The sequence below is a fragment of the Ascaphus truei genome, chromosome 7 (genome assembly GCF_040206685.1).
Source record: "Ascaphus truei isolate aAscTru1 chromosome 7, aAscTru1.hap1, whole genome shotgun sequence".
Taxonomy (NCBI): domain Eukaryota; kingdom Metazoa; phylum Chordata; class Amphibia; order Anura; family Ascaphidae; genus Ascaphus; species Ascaphus truei.
In genome coordinates, this window is record NC_134489.1 from 21952781 (window position 1) to 21975940 (window position 23160).

Genomic DNA, 23160 nt, shown 5'->3' on the forward strand with positions numbered 1-23160 from the left:
CCCTAACCTCACACCTCTCTTTATCTCCCCCACTAACCTCTCTCTCCCACCTCACCTCTCCCCCCACCTCTTTCTCTCCCCTCAACTCTCTCTTTCCCCCCTCACCTCTCTCTCTTCTGCTTTCCTGCACCTCCCCCTCTTTCTATATCACCCTCTCTATCTTCTCCCCCTCTCTTCTCCCCCTCTTTCCTCACCTCTGTTCTCCTCCCCCTCACCTCTCTCTTCTCCCCCCATCTCTCTTTTCTCCCCCTCACCACTCTTCCCCCCCTCACCACTCTTCCCCCCCTCACCACTCTCTTTCCCCCATCACCTCGCTCTCCCCCATCCCCTCACCTTGCTCCCCCCACCCCCTCACCTCGCTCCCCCCACCCCATCACCTCGCTCCCCCCCCACCCCCTCACCTCGCTCTTCCCCCACCTCGCTCCCACCCCCTCACCTCGCTCCCACCCCCTCACCTCACTCCTCGCTCCCCCCTCACCTCACTCTCCCCTACCCTCACCCCTCTTTTTCCCCTAACCTCTCTCTCCCTCCCCTCACCTCTCTCTCCCCCTTCACCTCTCTATCCCCCTCACTTCTCTCTGCCCCCTCACCTTTCTCTTTCCCCTCTCACCCCTCAGCTATTTCTCTCCCCCTCACCTCTCTTCTCCCCCTCATCTCTCTCTCTTGTCCCCCTCACTTCTCTCTCTTGTCCCACTCACTTCTCTCTCTTGTCCCCTTCACTTCTCTCTCTTGTCACCCTCACCTCTCTCTCTTCTCCCCCTCACCTCTTTCTCTTCCCCCCTCCTGCACCTCCACCCCTCTCTCTATCTCCCCCGCCTCTCTCTTCTCCACCCCCCCTCTCTTCTCCACCCCGCACCCCCTCTCTTCTCCCCTCGCCTCGGACCTTCAACTCTTCCAGCCAGCGTATTATTGGCCAGTAATGCCCTGTTCTTCTGGGATTATTACTTAATTATTCATTTTATTTATTGAAAGTACTCTCAATTCCAGACTCCTGGTTACTATCATACCTCATCTTATCACTGATATAATGCAGTATGGCACTTAATAGATTTGGGAGTATTTATTATGTTGCATTTCAGCAATACCTACAGTACACTGATACTTGTGGTTCATAATGAGAATACAATCTCCAATGACTGTCTCATTCCTTTGGAAGCATTATCTTTACCAAGCAGCATCGGTTGCCTGGAATTAAAGCACCGCCTTTCATCACCCTGTTCCCTTCTGCCTGCATTCATTATTGGGAGTTTTTTCAATGTCACTTACTTAACTACTCTCACTTTGCAGACCATGAACGTTCTTTTCAAATATCGAGATAAAACCAGTGACGTCATGAATAACCAGTACCGAGAGTTATTTGAGGCTGTACCATTTGCAGACAAACAGAGGTAAGAACATTATATCAGAAAAACAAGTCGGATAATTCTGTCTCAAATTAATAAAATGAAAATGTATAACAGGCAGCTTGTTGATATACAATGCCCAGGGTATTATTGGGAAGGATGAAGGATGCAGTTATTCCCTCAGAGCCCAAATTGTCTATATTCAATACAGTATGATGAAAATTTGGGTAATGCAATTAAAAAGGAACGCCACCCACCTAAAGTTGATATTTCTGGTGGCGGCTTTGATGCTGAGGGAACGTCACAAGCGTCAGCCCTCTAGTGTCCTTTGTGATATTCCCTTAATGTCATGGCTTTTTTGCTCTTCTCTTGGAAAGATAAAGGATCTGAGATCAAAGTCTCCCGTTAGTTAATTGGGGGAATGGGGGAAGGGAAGGAATAACTGTTGCAACAGTCTGATAGTGGTGAACAGGTGGCTGGGGCTAATGGTTGATACTGTACAGAAACTTGCCAAGACAAGAACAGGAGCCCTTTTAAACTACTGTAGCACTCTGTTCACTGAATAGTGACTGAATTAAAATATAACCTTTATTTAGTATGTACTTAGAATAAATGGGACATAAACAGACATGAAATACTAAGTGAACAAACACAAATAATAATAGGGATAATGTGTGTGTTCCACAATTGTAGGTATAGCCCTTAAAGAGTTATAGTTCAGCTCCAGCAACCACTGTCCTAAGACCTATATATAGTACAGTGGTTACTGGGGTTAGCCTACAGTTGGCAAAGACAGGTTTACCTGGCAAACATGTATTGCCTATATTGGTAAACCTGTGAGATAACATACGGCTTTTTTAAAGAATGGATACATCTAATCTCTCCCAATTTAAAGATCATATTCTTCAAAATTATGTAATTAAATTACCATCATATCTCAGAGACACGACGCATGTCTTGAATATGATCAAATCCTCCACTGGCAAGATGATTTCATCTGGGTCACGTGTGATGTGACCTCTTTATACTGTAATTAAACATGATCTAGGTGTTAAGATTATTGGATCAGGATAGTAACATAATGTATAATTTGAAAATATTTTTAATAGAAAGTATTAGATACATACTGACCCATAACAACTTTTGTTATGATAGTAAGTTCTTTCTCCAGACATGTGGCACAGCCATGGGACAAGTTTCGCACCAAGCAATAGCAAAAAAAGTCAGTGTGCGCTGTCCCTATAAATCCTCTCTCTTCTAAGTCTGCAGTTTTCCTCTTTGCTGCTCCCAATCTCATAATCAGCAGGGCACTTTCAAACACATAAATACACAAAAGGGGTGCAAAAAGAGAAAAAACAAAGACAATATTAATATTAAAATAGTACTTTATATGTCAAAAATAAAAAACATATAATATCCAAATATAAAAGAAACAGGATCAGATAGATCAAAAGGTAAGAGTACACACAAAGAGCATAAAGCTCTATGTTGAGAAACCCCCACACTGAAAGTGTCCTTAGATGTTATAAGGCAAAAAAGGATCCAACAGCACAGATAGAATATAGCTACCAGCCTTAACTTGCTTTGCAGTTATGCCTTACCCTCTTGTCTGTTTTGATTTCCTGTTGCTGACCCCAGACCATGACCCCGACCTCGCTGCTTTCTGCCTTCCCTGACCTCCACTTACCTCATCGACTTTGCACCTCTGCTGCCAGCCCTGACCTCTGCTTCCTTAGTGATAATGGTTACTCTTACAGGACTCTGTCCCTGGGTTGTGGTCAGTTTATTTGCATCCCTACCTCAGCCCTGCGGGTCCGCCTCTTAATTTGAGACGAGCACTGTCACAGTGATAAATGGGACTAAATTTGCTCCATCCATCCCATTTTTAGCTTTGTTCTTACTTTTCAAGCTAATAAGTTCCTCTCTATATTTTTTACTGACCATTTTCATGGCTTCAGACATACAGGTTTTGCTATTGTCTCTATCTCTAAATTTGTTTTTCAGAATAAAAATTTCTAATACGAAAAGACCTATCCTAACACAGCAGATATGACACAATTACAAGATCTATATGTTCTCATAACCAAATCTGAAACATCCAGTATACCTATCCAGAAAAACTAATTACAGAACCACTAGAACAGAATATATTGGAATAATGGTTATTCATGTGTTTCCAATATGATAAGTTATATTGCCTTGCTATAACGCTATTTTCATTTTTCAGGAAGATCCTTTGTGGTTCTATATGAAGACATTCTCTCTTTTTCTTTATATTTGTGATATTTACTATTTTTATTTAAGACTAGCTTTTGTACCCGGCTTCGCCCGGGAAATGTATCTCCCCGCCCCAAACACATCCCTCCCCCACCCCCCCCCCCCCCCGCGGGTACATCTTCCCCCGCTGCCGGCACATCTCCCCGCGCTTCTTTCCCCCCCACTGCCACCACATCCCCCCTGCCCCCGCTACCAGCACATCTCCCCGCGCTGCTTTAGACTGCGGTCACGCTGCCACTGAGATCGCTCATGCTTGAGACCAGTGACGTCACCAGCTCTCCAAGCATGAGCGATCGGCTGTCCTGCAATTTTTTTTAGAGCAGGAGCAGGGGGCGTGTCATTAGCTGGATAGGGGCTGTCTCTGTGTCTGTATGTGTGTGTGTGTGTGTGTGTGTGTGTCTCTCTGTGTCTCCATTTTCCCTCTACAACCTTCCCTCTACAACCTTCCCTCCCCTCTCTCTCCCCCCATTGCTCTCTCTCTCTCCCCCCATTGCTCTCTCCCGCCCCCTCCCCCTCTCTCTCTCCCTTCCACATCTCTCTCTCCCTTCCCCTCTCTCCTTTCTCTCCCACCCTCTCTCTCTCTATCCCCCTTCTCTCAATATTCAACCCTCCAACTCCATGTCCCCCTCCCCCTCCGTGTCCTCCCTCCCACTCTGTTTTCTCCCCCCTCCCTCACTCACTCTGTTTTCTCCCCCACCCTCACTCACTCAGTTTCCCCCTCTCTCACTCTGTTTCCCCCTCCCTCACTCAGTTTCCCCCCCCCTCCCTCACTCTGTTTTCTCCCCCGCCACTCTCACTCCGTTTTCTCCCCCCCACCCTCACTCTGTTTTCTAACTCCATTTTCTCCCCCCCTCCCTCACTCCATTTTCTCCCCCTCCCTCACTCACTCCATTTTCTCCCCCTCACTCACTCCGTTTTCTCACCCCCCCTCTCACTCCATTTTCTCCCCCTCCCTCACTCACTCCATTTTCTCCCCCTCACTCACTCCATTTTCTCACCCCCTCTCTCACTCCATTTTCTCACCCCCTCTCACTCCGTTTTCTCCCCCCTCTCACTCCGTTTCCTCCCCTCCTCACTACATATTCTCCCCCTCACTCACTTCATTTTCTCTCCCCCCACTCACTCTGTTTTCTCCCCCCCACTCCATTTTCTCCCCCCGACTCCGTTTTCTCCCCCCCACTCTGTTTTCTCCCCCCTCACTCACTCTGTTTTCTCCCCACCTCTCACTCCATTTTCTCCCCCTCACTCTGTTGTCTCCCCCTCACTCCCTCCATATTCTCCCCCCCACTCTGTATTATCCCCCTCACTCACTCAGTTTTCCCCCCCCTCCAACTCACTCTGTTTTCTCCCCCCACTCAGTTTTCTCCCCCCTCATTCAGTTTTTCCCCTCCCCCACTCAGTTTTCTCCCCCCACTCACTCCCTTTTCTCCCCCTTCACTCACTCAATTTTCTCCCCCTCACTCACTCCCTTTTCTCCCCCCTCGCTCACTCCGTTTTCTCATTGCCCTCACTCTGTGACCCCCCACTCACTCAATTTTCTGCCCCCCCCCCCACTCACTCTGTTTTCTGCCCCCTACTCACTCCGTTTTCTGCCCCCTACTCACTCCATTTTCTCCCCCCCTACTCACTCCATTTTCTCCCCCCCACTCACTACATTTTCTCCCCCCACTCACTCCATTCCCTCCCCCCCACTCACTCCATTTTCTCCCCCCCACTCACTCCATTTTCTCCCACCTCACTCCGTTTTCTCTCCCCCCCACTCACTCAGTTTTCTCCCCCACTCACTCAGTTTTCCCCCACTCACTGTTTTCTCCCCCCACTCACTCCATTTTCTCCCCCCTCTCACTCCATTTCCCCCCCCACTCACTCTGTTTTCTCCCCTCCCTACTCACTCCGTTTTCTCCCACCACTCCATTTTCTCCCCCCACTCAATTTTCTCCCCCACTCCATTTTCTCTCCCCACTCCATTTTCTCCCCCACTCCATTTTCTCCCCCACTCCATTTTCTCCCCCACTCCATTTTCTCCCCCACTCACTCCATTTTCTCCCCACTTCATTTTCTCCCCACTCCATTTTCTCCCCCACTCCATTTTCTCCCCCACTCCATTTTCTCCCCCACTCCATTTTTCCGACCCACTCACTCCATTTTCCCAACCCCACTCACTCCATTTCCCCAACCCCACTCACTCTATTTTCCTGACCCCACTCACTCCATTTCCCCAACCCCACTCACTCGTTTTCCCAACCCCACTCACTCTGTTTTCCCAACCCCACTCACTCCGTTTTCTCCGACCCAACTCACTCCGTTTTCTCTGACCCACTCACTCCATTTTCTCCCCCTCACCCACTCCATTTTCTCCCCCTCACCCACTCAATTTTCTGCCCCCCCCCACTCACTCTGTTTTCTGCCCCCTACTCACTCCGTTTTCTGCCCCCTACTCACTCCATTTTCTCCCCCCCTACTCACTCCATTTTCTCCCCCCCACTCACTACATTTTCTCCCCCCACTCACTCCATTCCCTCCCCCCCACTCACTCCATTTTCTCCCCCCCACTCACTCCATTTTCTCCCACCTCACTCCGTTTTCTCTCCCCCCCACTCACTCAGTTTTCTCCCCCACTCACTCAGTTTTCCCCCACTCACTGTTTTCTCCCCCCACTCACTCCATTTTCTCCCCCCTCTCACTCCATTTCCCCCCCACTCACTCTGTTTTCTCCCCTCCCTACTCACTCCGTTTTCTCCCACCACTCCATTTTCTCCCCCCACTCAATTTTCTCCCCCACTCCATTTTCTCTCCCCACTCCATTTTCTCCCCCACTCCATTTTCTCCCCCACTCCATTTTCTCCCCCACTCACTCCATTTTCTCCCCACTTCATTTTCTCCCCACTCCATTTTCTCCCCCACTCCATTTTCTCCCCCACTCCATTTTCTCCCCCACTCCATTTTTCCGACCCACTCACTCCATTTTCCCAACCCCACTCACTCCATTTCCCCAACCCCACTCACTCTATTTTCCTGACCCCACTCACTCCATTTCCCCAACCCCACTCACTCGTTTTCCCAACCCCACTCACTCTGTTTTCCCAACCCCACTCACTCCGTTTTCTCTGACCCAACTCACTCCGTTTTCTCTGACCCACTCACTCCATTTTCTCCCCCTCACCCACTCCATTTTCTCCCCCTCACCCACTCCATTTTCTTCCCCCCTCACTCACTCTGTTTTCTTCCCCCCTCACTCACTCCGTTTTCTTTCCCCCCCCACTCACTCTGTTTTCTCCCCCCCCCCCCCCTCCACCCCCACCTGGCACATCTCACATCTGACACACACAGCACCAAGCAGGCACAAACGCGCCCCCTCCCTTAGTAGCCACGCCCCCCACCCCTCTGCTCCTACACCAAAAATTTGCTGGACATTAGAATGTCTATAACTTGGGGGGTGAGTGACATTGGAAGCTCAAAATAGTTGTGTTGACCTACAAATCCGCAGCAGAATGTACTGTGAAAGTTTTGTGGTGCTACGTGGTGCCGTTTGAGAGATTTCAATGCTTCTGACATACAAACAATTGGAAAACAGAATCCAACTTAGAATTATAGTATAGATATGTATTCATTTAAGGATCTACTGGTTATGCCCGTATATTCTTTATGCAGTCATCTATGTGGTTCTTACATTTTTCTGTGTTGGATATTTGGATATTTTTATTCATGTTTTTTCAATATGATAAGTTATATTGCTCTGCTATGAAGCCATTCTCTTTTTCTCTATATTTGTGATATTCACTATTTTTATATACAGTAAGAAGTATTCATTTAAGGATCAATTGGTTATGTCCGTATATTCTTTAGGCAGCTACATTTTTCTGTGTTGCTGTACTGTATATCAAATTTGCATATATTCTATACACATTTGTTCACATCCATATCTGTTAAGATATATCATTTTGAGTATCCTACATTACAATTTATATATATTTCTTGTTCACATGGGACATTATATATACTGAGCCCTAATTGAACTTGGTGAAATGTTTGATGTTTTTAAATTCTACTTTTTTAGTACGAGATTCAATTCATTGCATCTCTTTTAGTCTAGGAAACATTAGGGTGTTCATGTTACTGGGAGGAGATTATAGAGATATGCCTACAGCTCATTTCCTTTATTTATACCTATTTTTGTTTTCCTTTTAATATTTTATTTAGAATATTTTATTATCACACCATTACATGGTGTTTTTGATGTTCAATGTTTTATGTGTATTGTTATATGTGTATTAAGTGTAGTCTTATTATTACCTATTTTTTGGTTATTTCTTTGGTTGTCTTGTCATGTTTTTAACATGTATGTTAATGTGGTATATCTTTTTTCTTTTTTTCATTTTTATGTCCGCTTTTATGTACGTTTTGCATGGCTATTAGGAGTTAGTAGTTAGTTGTACAGTTAGTAAGGCAGCTAATTAATTATGTATACGGTAGTATTCCAATTGGATAACATACCTGTAGATCCAAGTTCGGGTACTTAAATAAGTGCCAAGGGATTCTAAGACCAATGCCCCTGATGAAGTGTCAAGGCGACACGAAACTAGTTGTGGTGAGGTCAGGACAGCAACGGGGTACACGTGACGACAGAGACCCGGAAGGTTCCCCCAGAGTACACCACGAGGACGCCTATTGAAAGTTAAGGCTGGGAGCTATACTCCATCTGTGCAGCTGGATCCTTTTTTGCCTTATAACATCTAAGGACACTTTCAGTGTGGGGGTTTCTCAATATAGAGCTTTATGCTCTTTGTGTATACTCTTACCTTTGGATCTATCAGATCCTGTTTCTTTTATATTTGGATATTATATGGTTTTTTTTTTTTTTTTGACATATAAAGTACTATTTTAATATGAATATTGTCTTTGTTTTTTCTTTTTTTATATTATTCGCACCAAGCTATGCCAATATCTTCATGGGGAGGTGGAAGGAGGCTTACAACTGGGCCCACGGCCCGTTTGGTGCGAACCTGGTGCTATGGAAACGCTACATTGATGACGTGCTATGTGTCTGGAGGGCCAGTGAGGAAGATCTTGTCAAATTTAAGGATTATCTTAATACCAATAATTGAAATCTCCAATTTACATTTAACAGTAATAAAGTTGCAGTAGATTTTTCAGACCTTAATCTATTTGTAGAAAAGGGAGCAATAAAAACAAAGACATTCTACAATACAGTTGATGCGAACACTTATCTTTTGGCATCAAGCCATCATTAGTCCCGGTAGATAGAAAATATCCCACAGTGAAATTGCTCGCAGGAACATAATTTTGTGAAACAGTCAATTGATCTGAAAAACAAATTTAGAGACAATAGCAAAACCTGTATATCTGAAGCCATGAAAATGGTCAGTAAGAAAAATAGAGAGGAACTCATTTGCATGAAAAGTAAGAACAAAGCTAAAAATGGGATGGATGGAGCAAATTTAGTCCCATTTATCTCTGTGACAGTGCTCATCTCAAATTAGGAGGCGGACCCGCAGGGCTGAGGTAGGGATGCAAATAAACCGACCACAACCCAGGGACACAGTCCTGTAAGAGTAACCATTGTCGCTAAGGAAGCAGAGGTCAGGGCTTTCGGCAGAGGTGCAAAGTCGAGGAGGTAAGTGGAGGTCAGGGAAAGCAGAAAGCAGCGAGGTCGGGGTTATGGTCTGGGGTCAGCAACAGGAAATCAAAACAGGCAAGAGGGTAAGGCTGAGTCCATGGTGACTCAGCCCGTGCAGAGGCACGCTGAGGCTGAGGGAAAGCGGGTGCTTTCCCTGGCCTTTGTTAGCGCGCCATCCGGGGGCGTGTCGGGGGGCAGGCCAGTGACGTCATGGAGCTGGTTCGCCCTCATTGGGCGAACCGCTCACGTGATCGGCCCTGCGCACCTGTGAGTGTTCGAATTTAAAATTTTCCTAAGACCTACACTTCCGCACACATGCAGAAGCGTATGCGAGCCCCTACTAAAGCCGCTCTCATTGCGGCTGCAGGGGCTCACAGGTAAGTGAGAGCGCGCCTCAGCATGGGTCAGCACATAAGCGCTGACCATGCCCAAGGCCTAAGGCCTAACTGCAAAGACCAGATACAAATAAAAACAAGAACTGGGGTGCTCCCTGAATAAAACACGTAGAGCTAAATACCCAAGATACTGGCAAAGCTCAATAACTAAATAAGGACCAAAAAATACAGTGACAAACTGGCCCAAATAAGATGATGATACTGCTCGACCGAGAGAGGATCTTCCCTTGATCTCCATGAGATATTGATAGCCAGAAGTAGTGGAATGCAAACAATAAGAGAAAAACAGATATTCAATCTGGTGCTAAGAGCAGTCTGCTACACATACACAGACACGGACAGTTAGATGCTATAAATGCAAAGATGGATGGAAGGGGGGAGGGAGGAAGAGGGTGCAGGAGGGGGACAGGTCAGGATGGTGCAAATAATGAGTAAAATACAATAACACTCACACGACCATGTGTGAGTGATATTCATATCACATCCACCTCTGGGAGTAGCTGCCTGGATGTCCTTTCTGTTATGTACTGGTGAACTTCCACAGCGCCACAATAGGATGACAGGTAACCATAAATGGGTATCATTTCAGTTTATTAAATGCAGTAGGTACAAATATGAACTTACATTTAAAATCACGCACTCTAGCTAGCCACAGACTCCTTCTGGCCTCGTTGCAGTTAACCCGCACCACCGCGTCCAGTAAGTGGGACTGACAGCGGGGCAATCGGGAAAACTACGGTGACTGGCGGCGGACACACTTCCTTCCCACAACAGAACTATGCGTTTCGCACGCGGACGTTGCTTCGTTAGGTTCCCTGTTTTTGTCTGGGAGCTCTTGTTGTTCTACAGGGAAAAGGGAAGTACCTAGATTTAACTTACTCTAGGGAACGGGTGAGAAGAAGGGGCTAGGAGTCCCAAAATGTTGCTACCCTCATTCCCCTGTTTTTCCTTTCTCTTATTTTCCCCACCTTCCCTCTTTTCCTTGTCTCCTGTTTTGATTATATTGTTCACGTTTGTATATGTTTTGATTGTAGAAAGCTACTTAGTTCTGTGAGTTCTTTAACTAGGCTTTGCTATTTTTTGCATCTCTTGTTGTGATAATTACCTTTTATTATTATTATTATTGATAGATAGATAGATAGATAGATAGATAGATAGATAGATAGATAGATAGATAAGATAGATAAGATAGATGTAGAGGTATCAGTACCGTGTTAGCCAAGCGTTAATAATCAAAAATTAATAGACAATACCGTTCTGTGGCTAACTAAATGCTTTTATTTGTGCGAGCTTTCGAGATACACTGATCTCTTCTTCCGGCGATGTTACAATGAATGAAGCCAAAAAAAGGCTTTTAACTTTAAAACAGTGCATCCTGGAATGTGATCTGTGATTGATGTCTATCCCTCCCCCCTGTGCAGTATGCTGTTTTATGACTTGAGGTGTTAAATGGTCCCTGAATGTTAGTGATGTAAGAGTTTCTGTGTGTGTGTGTGTGTGTGTGTGTGTGTGTGTGTGTGTGTGTGTGTGTGTGTGTGTGTGTGTGTGTGTGTGTGTATAAATAAAAATGGTAAAGAGCCCACAGTGTATACAGCGCTTTACAAAAGGTGTGTGTGGAGTGGGAGTGTATATCAATGGTGTGGGTAGGTGTGGAAATGTAAGAAGCTGTGGCATAACTAAAAATTTATGTGGATACTATGTGGTCTTTATTGGTATATAGGAATGGAATTATATATATATATATATATATATATATATATATATATATATATATATATATATATATCTGTGTGTAAGAGACAGCTGTGTATATCTCGCAGTATGTATAGACATGGCTTATAGCACTCATGGGAAGAGAGTTCTCTCATGTAAGTAGTGACTCATAAAACTTCGGTCTCGGTTTAGGCCATTGCTAAGTGTCCCGAACAGTTGCATAAATTTGTATTCATGCAACTGTCTCTCTTTCGGTGTTCAAAGATTACCTTTGAGTATAGCCACATTCAGATCGTTCATCTTGTGGCCAGATTAAGAGAAATGTTCGCCGACCGGACTGTCACTTGTTCCGCGTGTTATGCTGTAGCGATGCAGATTCATTCTCTTGTTTAGCGCCTGTCCCGTCTCACCTATGTAGTAGCAGCGCCCTTGGGATTTCATGCACATGATGAGGTACACGACATTGCTGGAGGAACAGGTGAACCTTCCTCTGATTTTGTACTCCAGATTCCTGTGTGGTATTTGTATTGTGCCCACTGTGTGGAGCCTTGCGCAGGTTTTGCATCTTGTGTCCTGGCATGGTCTTGTCCCGCATTCAGTTGCACTGTTGAATACTTTACTCCTCACTGTCACGGTAGCTTATGACAAGATATAATGAACACCAAATATCTGGGTTGAACTGAACGAGGCTTAGATATAATAAAATATCATTTATTCCTTGAAAAAGGTGAACACAGCAATATAGTACAATTAACAGACAAGAAGGTAACACTTACTTAGGGTTGGGGGATGGAGAAGTATCAGCTACCAATTCTCCATCAATCCGGTGACATTCCAGGTGGAATCAGAAGAACAACTAAAAACTGTAGGGTGGACACAGTTTATATACCTGGGTAACCCTATTCTTAACATTGAATACAGACTATTGGTGAACAATTATCTGTATCCAATCCCTAACGTGGAGACACAAATTAACCCATGCCCTCCAGCTAGTTAGCCCATGTGTACTGGCACTCTGAGGATCTTATTTCTGTAGCCCCATAATTAAATCAGGGGCGACGACCCGTCTACCAAATGAAGTATCTGGCAGGAGCTTCATTGTTTGTAGGTGTAGACATAACACTTACAAACCACTCCAGTTTGATGTTCCTCCGCCCTCAGGTAACAATTAGAGTCTGTTGATCAGGACTTGGTTTGTTGATTAGTACTTAGTGTAAACAATCAGGGCAGTTACCTTTTGATCACAGTGCTTAGGCTCAATCAGCCGGCTGCCCTTCATGACCTATTAGCATAGCAGATGGCGTCTGTATTTTCAGAACAGATCCAAAATACCATACATATACACTTTAATATCTACACATATTAATAAGTTCCATTCTGGTGGGCTCAGTGGGTCGAAATTTGCCAGTTTTTAACGCCTACAGTGACTCCACATATTGGCCAAATATCAACTCTCTGCGACCTCCAGAACTGGAGATACAGAAATGCACTTTAAAACATCTTTAAAATACAGGATTCTAATGAAACATGGGAACAGGGGAACATACATTTTCATGACATGCCAAGGTGTAAACCACATTCCTGGACCGCAGTCCAGTTAACCCCTTGCCTCCCTGGGGAGGTCTGGGGGTGGCCAAATGGGGTGCAACCCCTTTAATACCGGGCCAATCCCCCTCTCCCTCTAAACTCACCATCATTTTCTTGAGATTATGGGGTTGTCTGTATGATAATAAGGGTGTTTCAGGGAAGACCTGTTGTAGTCTTGTATCTTCCTGGAGAATGGGTTGTAGTTCCCTGGCGATCTTGCGAGGGCTTCTAGGTGTGGGTTATATATGACAGCCGAACCTAAAAATCGACTCGCCCTTTAGCCCTTCCCCCTATCCCCACTCCTAGCCCCGCCCCCACTTTTAAAAAATGGAATACATTCTTAATAGGAATTGAGTGGGTGACAAGTTTGGGTAGCTGACTGGCTGACTGGCTGACAGACTGACTGGGTGGGTGACTGACTGGGTGGGTGACTGACTAACTGGGTGGGTGACTGACTGACTGACTGGGTGGGTGACTGACTGACTGACTGGGTGGGTGGGTGACTGACCTTTGACTCACTGGGTGGTTGACTTACTGGGTGGGTGACTCACTGGGTGGGTGACTGGCTTACTCACTGGGTGGGTGACTGGCTGACTCACTGGGTGGGTGACTGGCTGACTCACTGGGTGGGTGACTGGCTGGCTCACTGGGTGGGTGACTGACTGGGTATAAGGAATCGGGGAACACGTCCCCTATGGCGTGTTACCTCCTTACATTCCACTGCTGCACCTTCCGCTCCAGTCTCTAGCCATGTGCTCACACTCGCAGCACTTCAAGGCGTACCATGGAGCATAGCTCCACCCCCCGGATGCACCACGCCTCCCTCGCGTGCACACGTGATGTCGTGCGCCGCTCCCCAGCTGCGTGTCAAGTATCTCTATACCCACTTGTCTCCTGCAGCCTATCCCTGCCTCCGCAGAGGCCGGGCCTCCACTCTGCCTCCAGCCTCATTGGTTCCTGTTTACATAAAAGACTTTCACTTTCACCTTGCTGAGCATAAACCTGTGTAGCCTTGTGTTCCTGCGTTTTCTGTGCCTAGCCTTGTGCCTTGTTGCTGTCTCTCTGTCGCTTTCTTGTGTACCGACCCGGCTTGATTATAGGACCCCCTCTGGATAAAGACCCCAGCTGGACTATTGGGCCCGCTCTGGGTAACGACCCCATCTTGCCTCTGACTACCCGCACCTCTCTATCCCTGATCATGGTTTACGGACACTCTACCAATCTCCTAGCTCCAACCCTCGACCGTGGCACAACAGCCTCCAACCATCCCACTTGCTCTGCCCCGGACTCTGGCTAGTATCTGAACTAACCCGATCTCTCCAATCCAGACCCGGCTACTCTGACAACCCACTCTCCAGACGTGACCCCGCTGCTGTGGGTGCGCAGTTTCATACCTTCCCACCTCAGTACCGGGGTCCCGTCTTGTTTGTGGATACAAATACACCCACCACCCCAATACATATAAAAAATACACCCACCCCCAAATACATATTAAATCCCCACCATGCATATTAAACTAAAAACAGACTTACCGAAGACATGTGGTGGGGGCCTGCAGCACCACTAACGGGAGGAGCCTGCTGGCTGCTTCAGGCGGCCCACGGAGGACTAATTTCTGGGAAGATAGGATAGGGGGGGGGCTGCGAATGCACCCGCAGGTCCTTGCTGCAGACGGCCCGACTGGGGGGCTGTGGATTCCCCCACATGGGGTGACAATGGGCTGCATGGGGTAGAAAAAAGGGGGCTGCAAGGGGTGGCAAGGGGGTCGTAGGAGGTGACAAGGGGGGGCGCAGGGGGTGACAAGGGGGGCACAGGGGGTGGCAAGGGGGCTGCAGGTGGTAAACAAGGGTGGCGCAACCAGGTACCCCCCCGCCGCCGAGCCGGGTGCACCGGGTGGCGCAAGCAGGTACCACCACCACCCCACAACCCCCCCCCCCCCCTGCACAGCTGGGAGCGCCGGGGGGCCCCAGCAGGTACCACCACCATTCCCCCCGCGGCCGGGCCGGGAAGCCGGGAGCGTGAGCAGGTATCATCATCATCACCACCACCACCCCCCCCCTCCCCTCCTTCGCAGCAGGGCAGAGGAAAAAGCAGAGGGGAGGGGGCACACAATAACAAAAAACTGACTGTCTGAAACACACACACACTGACTGACACACATACACTGACTGACACACACACACCACACACACACACCACACACACTGACTGACACACACACATACACTGACTGACACGCACACACACTGACTGATGCGCGCACACACCCTGACTAACGCGCGCACACACAGAGTGCCTGAGACACACATACTGATTGACGCACACTGACTGCCTGACACGCGCACACACCCTGACTGACGCACACACACACACACTGACTGACGCACACATACACTGCCTGCCACGCGCACACACATACACTGACTGGCTGACACACACTGCCTGACGCACACACACACTGAATGGCACGCGCACACACACTGACTGTCGCGCGTACACACACCCTGACTAACGCACACACACACAGAGTGCCTGAGACACACATACTGACTGACGCACGCACATACACACACACTGACTGACGCACACACAAGCAATGACTGACTGCCATGCGCACACACACAACCCCTTACTGACGCACACACACACAGAGTGACTGACGTGCGCACACACACACCGATTGCCTGCCACGCGCACGCACACACCCCCTGAATGACGCACGCACACACCCCCTGACTGACGCACGCACACACCCCCTGACTGACCCACGCACACATACCCTGACTGACGCACGCACGCACGCACACACACCCTGACTGACGCACGCACACACCCCCTGACTGACCCACGCACACACACCCTGACTGATGCACGCACGCACACACCCCCTGACTGACCCACGCACACACACCTGACTGACGCACGCACACACACCCTGACTGATGCACGCACACACCCCCTGACTGACGCACGCACACACCCCCTGACTGACCCACGCACACACACCCTGACTGACGCACGCACGCACACACACCCTGACTGACGCACGCACACACCCCCTGACTGACCCACGCACACACACCCTGACTGATGCACGCACGCACACACACCCTGATTGACGCACGCACACACACCCTGATTGACGCACGCACACACCCCCTGACTGACCCACGCACACACACCTGACTGACGCACGCACACACACCCTGACTGATGCACGCACACACATACTGACTGACGCACACACACACACACACACACACTGACTGACGCACGCACGCACACACACAACCCCTTACTGACGCACACACACACAGAGTGACTGACGTGCACACACACACACCGACTGCCTGCCACGCGCACGCACACACCCCCTGAATGACGCACGCACACACACCCTGACTGACGCACGCACACACCCCGACTGACCCACGCACACACACCCTGACTGACGCACGCACGCACACACACCCTGACTGACGCACGCACACACCCCCTGACTGACCCACGCACACACACCTGACTGACGCACGCACACACACCCTGACTGATGCACGCACACACCCCCTGACTGACGCACGCACACAACCCCTGACTGACCCACACACACACACCCTGACTGACGCACGCATGCACACACACCCTGACTGACGCACGCACACACCCCCTGACTGACCCACGCACACACACCCTGACTGATGCACGCACGCACACACACCCTGACTGACGCACGCACACACCCCCTGACTGACGCACGCACACACCCCCTGACTGACCCACGCACACACACCCTGACTGACGCACGCACGCACACACACCCTGACTGACGCACGCACACACCCCCTGACTGACCCACGCACACACACCCTGACTGATGCACGCACGCACACACACCCTGATTGACGCACGCACACACACCCTGATTGACGCACGCACACACCCCCTGACTGACCCACGCACACACACCTGACTGACGCACGCACACACACCCTGACTGATGCACGCACACACATACTGACTGACGCACACACACACACACACACACACACTGACTGACGCACGCACGCACGCACACACACAACCCCTTACTGACGCACACACACACAGAGTGACTGACGTGCACACACACACACCGACTGCCTGCCACGCGCACGCACACACCCCCTGAATGACGCACGCGCACACCCCCTGACTGACGCACGCACACACCCCGACTGACCCACGCACACACACCCTGACTGACGCACGCACGCACACACACCCTGACTGACGCACGCACACACCCCCTGACTGACCCACGCACACACACCTGACTGACGCACGCACACACACCCTGACTGATGCACGCACACACCCCCTGACTGACGCACGCACACACCCCCTGACTGACCCACGCACACACACCCTGACTGACGCACGCATGCACACACACCCTGACTGACGCACGCACACACCCCCTGACTGACCCACGCACACACACCCTGACTGATGCACGCACGCACACACACCCTGACTGACGCACGCACACACCCCCTGACTGACCCACGCACACACACCTGACTGACGCACGCACACACACCCTGACTGATGCACGCACACACATACTGACTGACGCACACACACACACACACACACTGACTGACGCACGCACGCACACACACCCAGAGACAGACTGACTGACTGACGCACACACAATGACTGACGCACACACACACACACACTGCATGAAGCTGTAAAGGGGAGTGAACGAGCTGTAAAGGTGGGAGGGGGGGACTGGATTGATGTGAACGGGGGACAAACAGAGAGGGGGGAGACAGGGGATAAGAGAGAGAGGGGGGAGGACAGAGGAGAGAGAGACAGAGGAGCGGGAACATTACATCCCGGGCAATGCCGGGTCTCTCAGCTAGTATGTATATATGTGTGTGTGTGTGTGTGTGTGTGTGTGTGTGTGTGTGTGTGTGTATGTGTGTGTGTGTGTGTGTGTGTGTGTGTGTGTGTGTGTGTGTGTGTGTGTGTGTGTGTGTGTGTGTGTGTGTGTGTGTATATATATATATATATATATATATATATACACACGTGTATTTTTGTTCTACAAAATTTCAACTATAAAAATTCTACATTTTTTTTGACAAACATCGTTGCCATTGTTATTAGAGTGCTGGGAACTTCCCCCGTGTTATGTGTTGTAACTTTGGAGGAAATTAGGGTTCCTCTCTGTTCCCGTGCACCATTTCCCTTTTGATCTTTCAGTATGTTTCATTTTTAGGTGCTGTTAAAAAATATATACACAATGCTATTATTATTATTATTATTATTAGAGATGCCCATGACCATCAGTATTCTTCCTTCCAGTTAGATGAATCAGTCCCTGGTAAAGGGGGTCTAAATGGAGAGAAAGAGGTGATGTTGTAAGAGAGAGGGTGAGAGGGTGGGGGTGTGAGGGAGAGCATGAGATTGAGGGGGAGATGTGAGGGTATGAGGAAGAGGGGATAGGTGTGGGTGTAAAAGAGGGAGGGAGAGAGGTAGGAGTATAAGAGAAGAAGGGGGAGATATTGGGGTGTAAAAGAGGGAGGGAGGGAGGGAGGTGGGGTTGTGAGAGAGGTAGAGGTGTAAGAGGGGAGGGGTCCCCGGGAAAGCTGTCTGCGGTCCTGCACTTATGTATCCAATTTTTTCTATTGCAGAATCACTGACATACCAGTTATGTATCCGTTATCTCTAGCAGATATATTGGCATTTATTCAGTCAATTTACATGTACCAGGAATTCCTGAAGCAGGACAGGGATGGAGCCACAGAATTCCTGCAAAGAGTGGAGAAGAGGTAAAAGAATGTGATACGCGAGCAGAAAGTGTATTTAATCCGGCAATCCATTTGCTGATTATTGATAATAGAGATGGACGCGTTCTGAAGGACTACATCTGATGCGGCTAAAGTGGAGATGAGATCAGACTTGAAAGAAATGCAGTCTGTGGCATAACCCTCATGCTGATAAACCCCCAAATACGGGGGGGGGGGGGCAAGAGCGCAGGGGGGGCCCTGCCAGCCGGTGTTGTAAATAGGGCCCGACGGATAGCACCAAATCCTTGCATCAGCAGTGTGAGAAGATTTTGAGATTATGGGGCGGGAAAGGGTACAGCCCCCAGTAAATCATCATTAGAGTGGCGCAGGACATGGCTCCCCCTGAATTGGCAGCTGGAGCAGAGTGGGAGGCACGGCACCCCTGAATTGGCAGCTGGAGCAGAGTGGGAGGCACGGCACCCCTGAATTGACAGTGTGAACCCTGGTTAGGTCTCAGGTGGAGTGAGGGTAGGCAATGCCAGCGCATTGATCAGGTCGGCTGGAGGTGGGGGACACAACCTCCCTTGATCGGTTTGTGGGTGGAGTAAAAGCCCTGGCAGGTGGGTCTGTGCTGGCTGGAAGGGGGCCCAAGTACTCACTGAACCTGGCTGGACGAAAGAGCAATGGGCACTTTAGAAGAAACACTCTTCACCTCCCTTTCTGAAGTGGCCGCACACTTCCGCCATGCTGAAGCAGGGAGGAGGTGAAGGAGCAGGAAGGCCTGCAGATCAGTGTCAGCAGCATTGGCCGGGCAGATATTAATACCGCGGTAACAGATAATTTGAGAAATCGTCTCACCAGTATTTTGTTATTACTATGGTATTATTATCAACCCCATATTTTGCCCATCTGTGCCTGGAACTAGTTAGCAGGGACGCTATTGTCTATTTCTCTATTGTCACTGAAGGACTCCGCCAATCTCTTCTCTCCTCCCTGCAGGTTTCGTGACACTTTGGGAGAATCTTCTCACCAAGTCACATTGGAGTTTCACATGACATGTTACTGCATTCTGGCTTGCAAATCATAAGTTGGATTGAAGTACAGTATGTGAAGCTGGCGGTGTGAGAGGATGGAGATGTACTGAATACATTTGTGGCGGATCAATGCCAGCGCTTCGAAATTCTTCCCCTGTGTTTGTCAGCCTTTAAACTGCTATTAAAATAATCATAGTGAAATACAATTGAAAATAACTATGTCCACAATTTAAAAGGTTAAAGACTAAGGGTCATATTTACTAAAATATAATGCAACTTGTTGCCCAGTCAAATTAGAAGCAGTAAACAATCTAATGATTCACTCAATTGACCGGGTTGCATAGTTAGCACTCCTTGGGAAACATGGCTTTAAATGCATCATATGGGAGAGAAACTATTTCAGTTCTGGATTCCCAACACTTTCTTCAGCAAAGCTCCTTAAAATGACACCTGTGATCCCCCAACCTATAAATGACAAAAAAAAAAATACTGCTGTCTGATTGTTTACCTGAGCAGAAAACCACTGTCTACTCCTCCTTCTCCACCACTATTCTCATCATTCTCATACAAGAAGCCATGCATAAAGAACGGTGGGGAAATGAATAGCCACAAATATTCAAATCAATAAACTATACAATAAATTACATTTTATCCATCCATTCACTTGTAAGCATGTTTTGTTACAGGAATTTATCAGGGATAATTTCTCAGTTTAGTATATGACCTAAAAAATATCATCCTGAATAGATCATCTATTTTTTTCCAAAGCTGAAATATATCACGAATAACAATGTATTACTAAAGGTATATATTTATTGTGGCACTTTCGCAATTCTGCATGTGTTGTCAGAATAGAATTGCCTCTTTCAAATTGTAATCCATTAGAGTATTTATTTCTGAATGCCATGGTAGAGGTCAGGTAGAGTGCGGTGCATCAATGTTAGAGAAAGAACTCCAAGAATGGGACAAAGCTCGTTGGGCAACATGTTTATTTTTCTGCTGTATTCATACTAAAGTTACTCAGAATTGTACCCATTCCCTTCAAATACATCCATTGCTTAACTCCTAATGATAGACCCCAAGATCTACGATATAATGAGTACTTCAGTATTAGGTGATCCCTTTATTATTTGGGCTAACAATTGATCATTATAAGACAAGTTTGAGAGTTTCCTCTCTCTCCTTCAGGTCAAGCAATTCCGATATACAAAGGTTCCATGAAAAAGAAAAGAGAGCCATCTAAGGCAGATGATGTAGGAAAGGAATGGCAGGGAGAATATCGCAGCTGGACTAACATGGCTATTTCTACTTAATTCATGATATCATGACACAGGGTTCAGGATACCATCACCGCACACATACTTCACTTCTTCATATCAATTCAATTATATTTCTATTTGCATCATGCAGGTTGACAGTGATCGCACAACGTTTCAGGGGAGAACCCCCTCATCAGGTGTATTGACTACTCTAAGCTGTGTGATATGGTGCAATAAATACCTTAACATAACATACACCTCCTCCTTTCTCTTTGCACCCTATGAAAATGAGTGACGTCGCCATTTCTATGAATATTCAACACGAGCTCCACTGACGTCACACCTATGTATGATTAACATCCCTCGGGTGAAAAACACAGCATACAGCACATGTTTACCAAATGGAGTGTATAACTACAGCTACTGTATGTAATATATTATTACAATAAGGACAAATATGCCAATACATAGAGATATAAAGTCTTCAAATTTGTCACACTTAGTTCATATGATAATCAAATATCCCCTCTCAGGTGCACTCCAAGGGCACCAAGAAAATGCAGACCGGATCAGTAAGTATCAAGGAATGTTTATTGAGTATTCTGAATGATCATAAAGGAGGGTCTACAAGTGACAAAAAAGTGAATCAAGGCGCTAATTGGTGTGATGAAAATAATAATACAAGTGATATGTAAAAGTTGCCTAAGTGCAGTGGAGATTCTCACAACTCCACAAAAGTGACTTGCAAAGGGAAAAAGACACTCTGGCGCATAAATGATGATTGTAAGTATTGTGGTATAGCAAGTTTTCTGAAATAAAAGATGATACAATGATGTAACATAAAACAAAAAGGTATTTATTAAAATATACTAAAATAAGCATAAAAGCTCCCAAAAATTGGAGGAAAAAATAAGGAGACCTGTAACTTGATTAAGCTTAATCAACCCGCATCAGTGTGTGAAAGTATAATAAAACACAAATGTCTAAAGTAAACCTTAAATCTGGTCTTTTATATTGCACCCCTTCTACTGAATAAACTAGTAAACTTAGTCACAGCAACAAATAGGAATAGGGTTAATATGACCCACAATAACTACCGCTTGTAATTAAATCTCATGCATTTAGAGAATGTTAAAGTCCGTATGTAATGGTATTGCAAAAGGTAGCTATGACCTGGTAGCTGGAAGTTTTCAATATGTTATCTTTTGACACAACATAGTAGAAATTTGCAAAGTACTGTATGATAAATGCAGTACAGAGTGCTGAATTATATGTACTGGTAAAAATGATAATCCTGGCAGCGATGAGTGGAATAGCTGGTATTCAGATATTAGTCCTCTGATGCTGCATATAAGGCAATCTGGTGGGTTTTTATTGAGATAACAATATGTGCACAGTTACACTGTATTTTACTCACAGGCTCACAATGGTGGGCGTGTAGACCTCCACCGCAGGATTCAGTGCGGTTTTGCACTGGAGTTTGCTTACAATGCCTGCAGGTTTCTCCCGGTTGTGATGTTAGTTTGTGTCTGGTTACCTTTTTTCCAACGATGTCCTTACACCACCAGAATTACCGCAGCTGTCACTCAGCTCTTCATGTCGCGCTGTATGCTCCACTATCACTGCAATTAGATTGAATGTCCGATATCAACTTTGACTTTTTCCAGGGTCTGCTCCGGTTCGTTGCGTGTCCACCGCCGGTACACTGAGCAAGTGTAGCAACTGTAGTGTCTTACTCACATTTATCATATGATGTCTCCATTATACGCAAAATCGACAAGCAAACCAGGATATGGACAGTTGTATATTTTTGATTCAGGAGAAGCAACTGCAAAACGTTTAGAGAACTAATTAAACAGAGGCTGTAGTGAAAATGTAATGCTACAACTGGACTTAATGTTATGAAAAACGAATCCATTTGCTGAATCCTATAAACAAATGCATGAAATGAATGAAACCAATCTAACTATAAAGGTAAAAATTGTATTCATGGAAGACAAAAAGTGAATCCCTGTGCTTCTCCCTTTGGGATAGCAGTCAATGGGGAGGAGGAGCATGCAGCTAGTGCAGCTAGTGTATGGTGTAAATACCTATAAGACTGCTATCCCAAAGGGAGAAGCGCAGGGATTCACTTTCT

At 47.1% G+C, this 23160-nt stretch overlaps 1 protein-coding gene across 3 annotated transcripts in view; it reads left to right on the top strand.

Moving 5' to 3' along the window:
- Positions 1-23160, top strand: part of LOC142498794 (putative methyltransferase DDB_G0268948) — a 142123-nt gene that overhangs the window by 20046 nt on the left and 98917 nt on the right. Inside the window, exons 4-6 of one of the 3 annotated variants that reach the window (XM_075607253.1) lie at positions 1288-1388; positions 18635-18772; positions 19730-20421. The exons of 1 other annotated variant lie outside the window; for it this stretch is intronic. In XM_075607253.1, coding sequence (XP_075463368.1) covers positions 1288-1388; positions 18635-18772; positions 19730-19817 — 327 coding nt within the window. In that variant the 3' untranslated portion in view covers positions 19818-20421. Of the gene's footprint in view, positions 1-1287; positions 1389-8553; positions 8776-18634; positions 18773-19729; positions 20422-23160 lie in introns of those variants that run through there. One more of the 3 variants, XM_075607256.1, reaches the window with a different exon arrangement.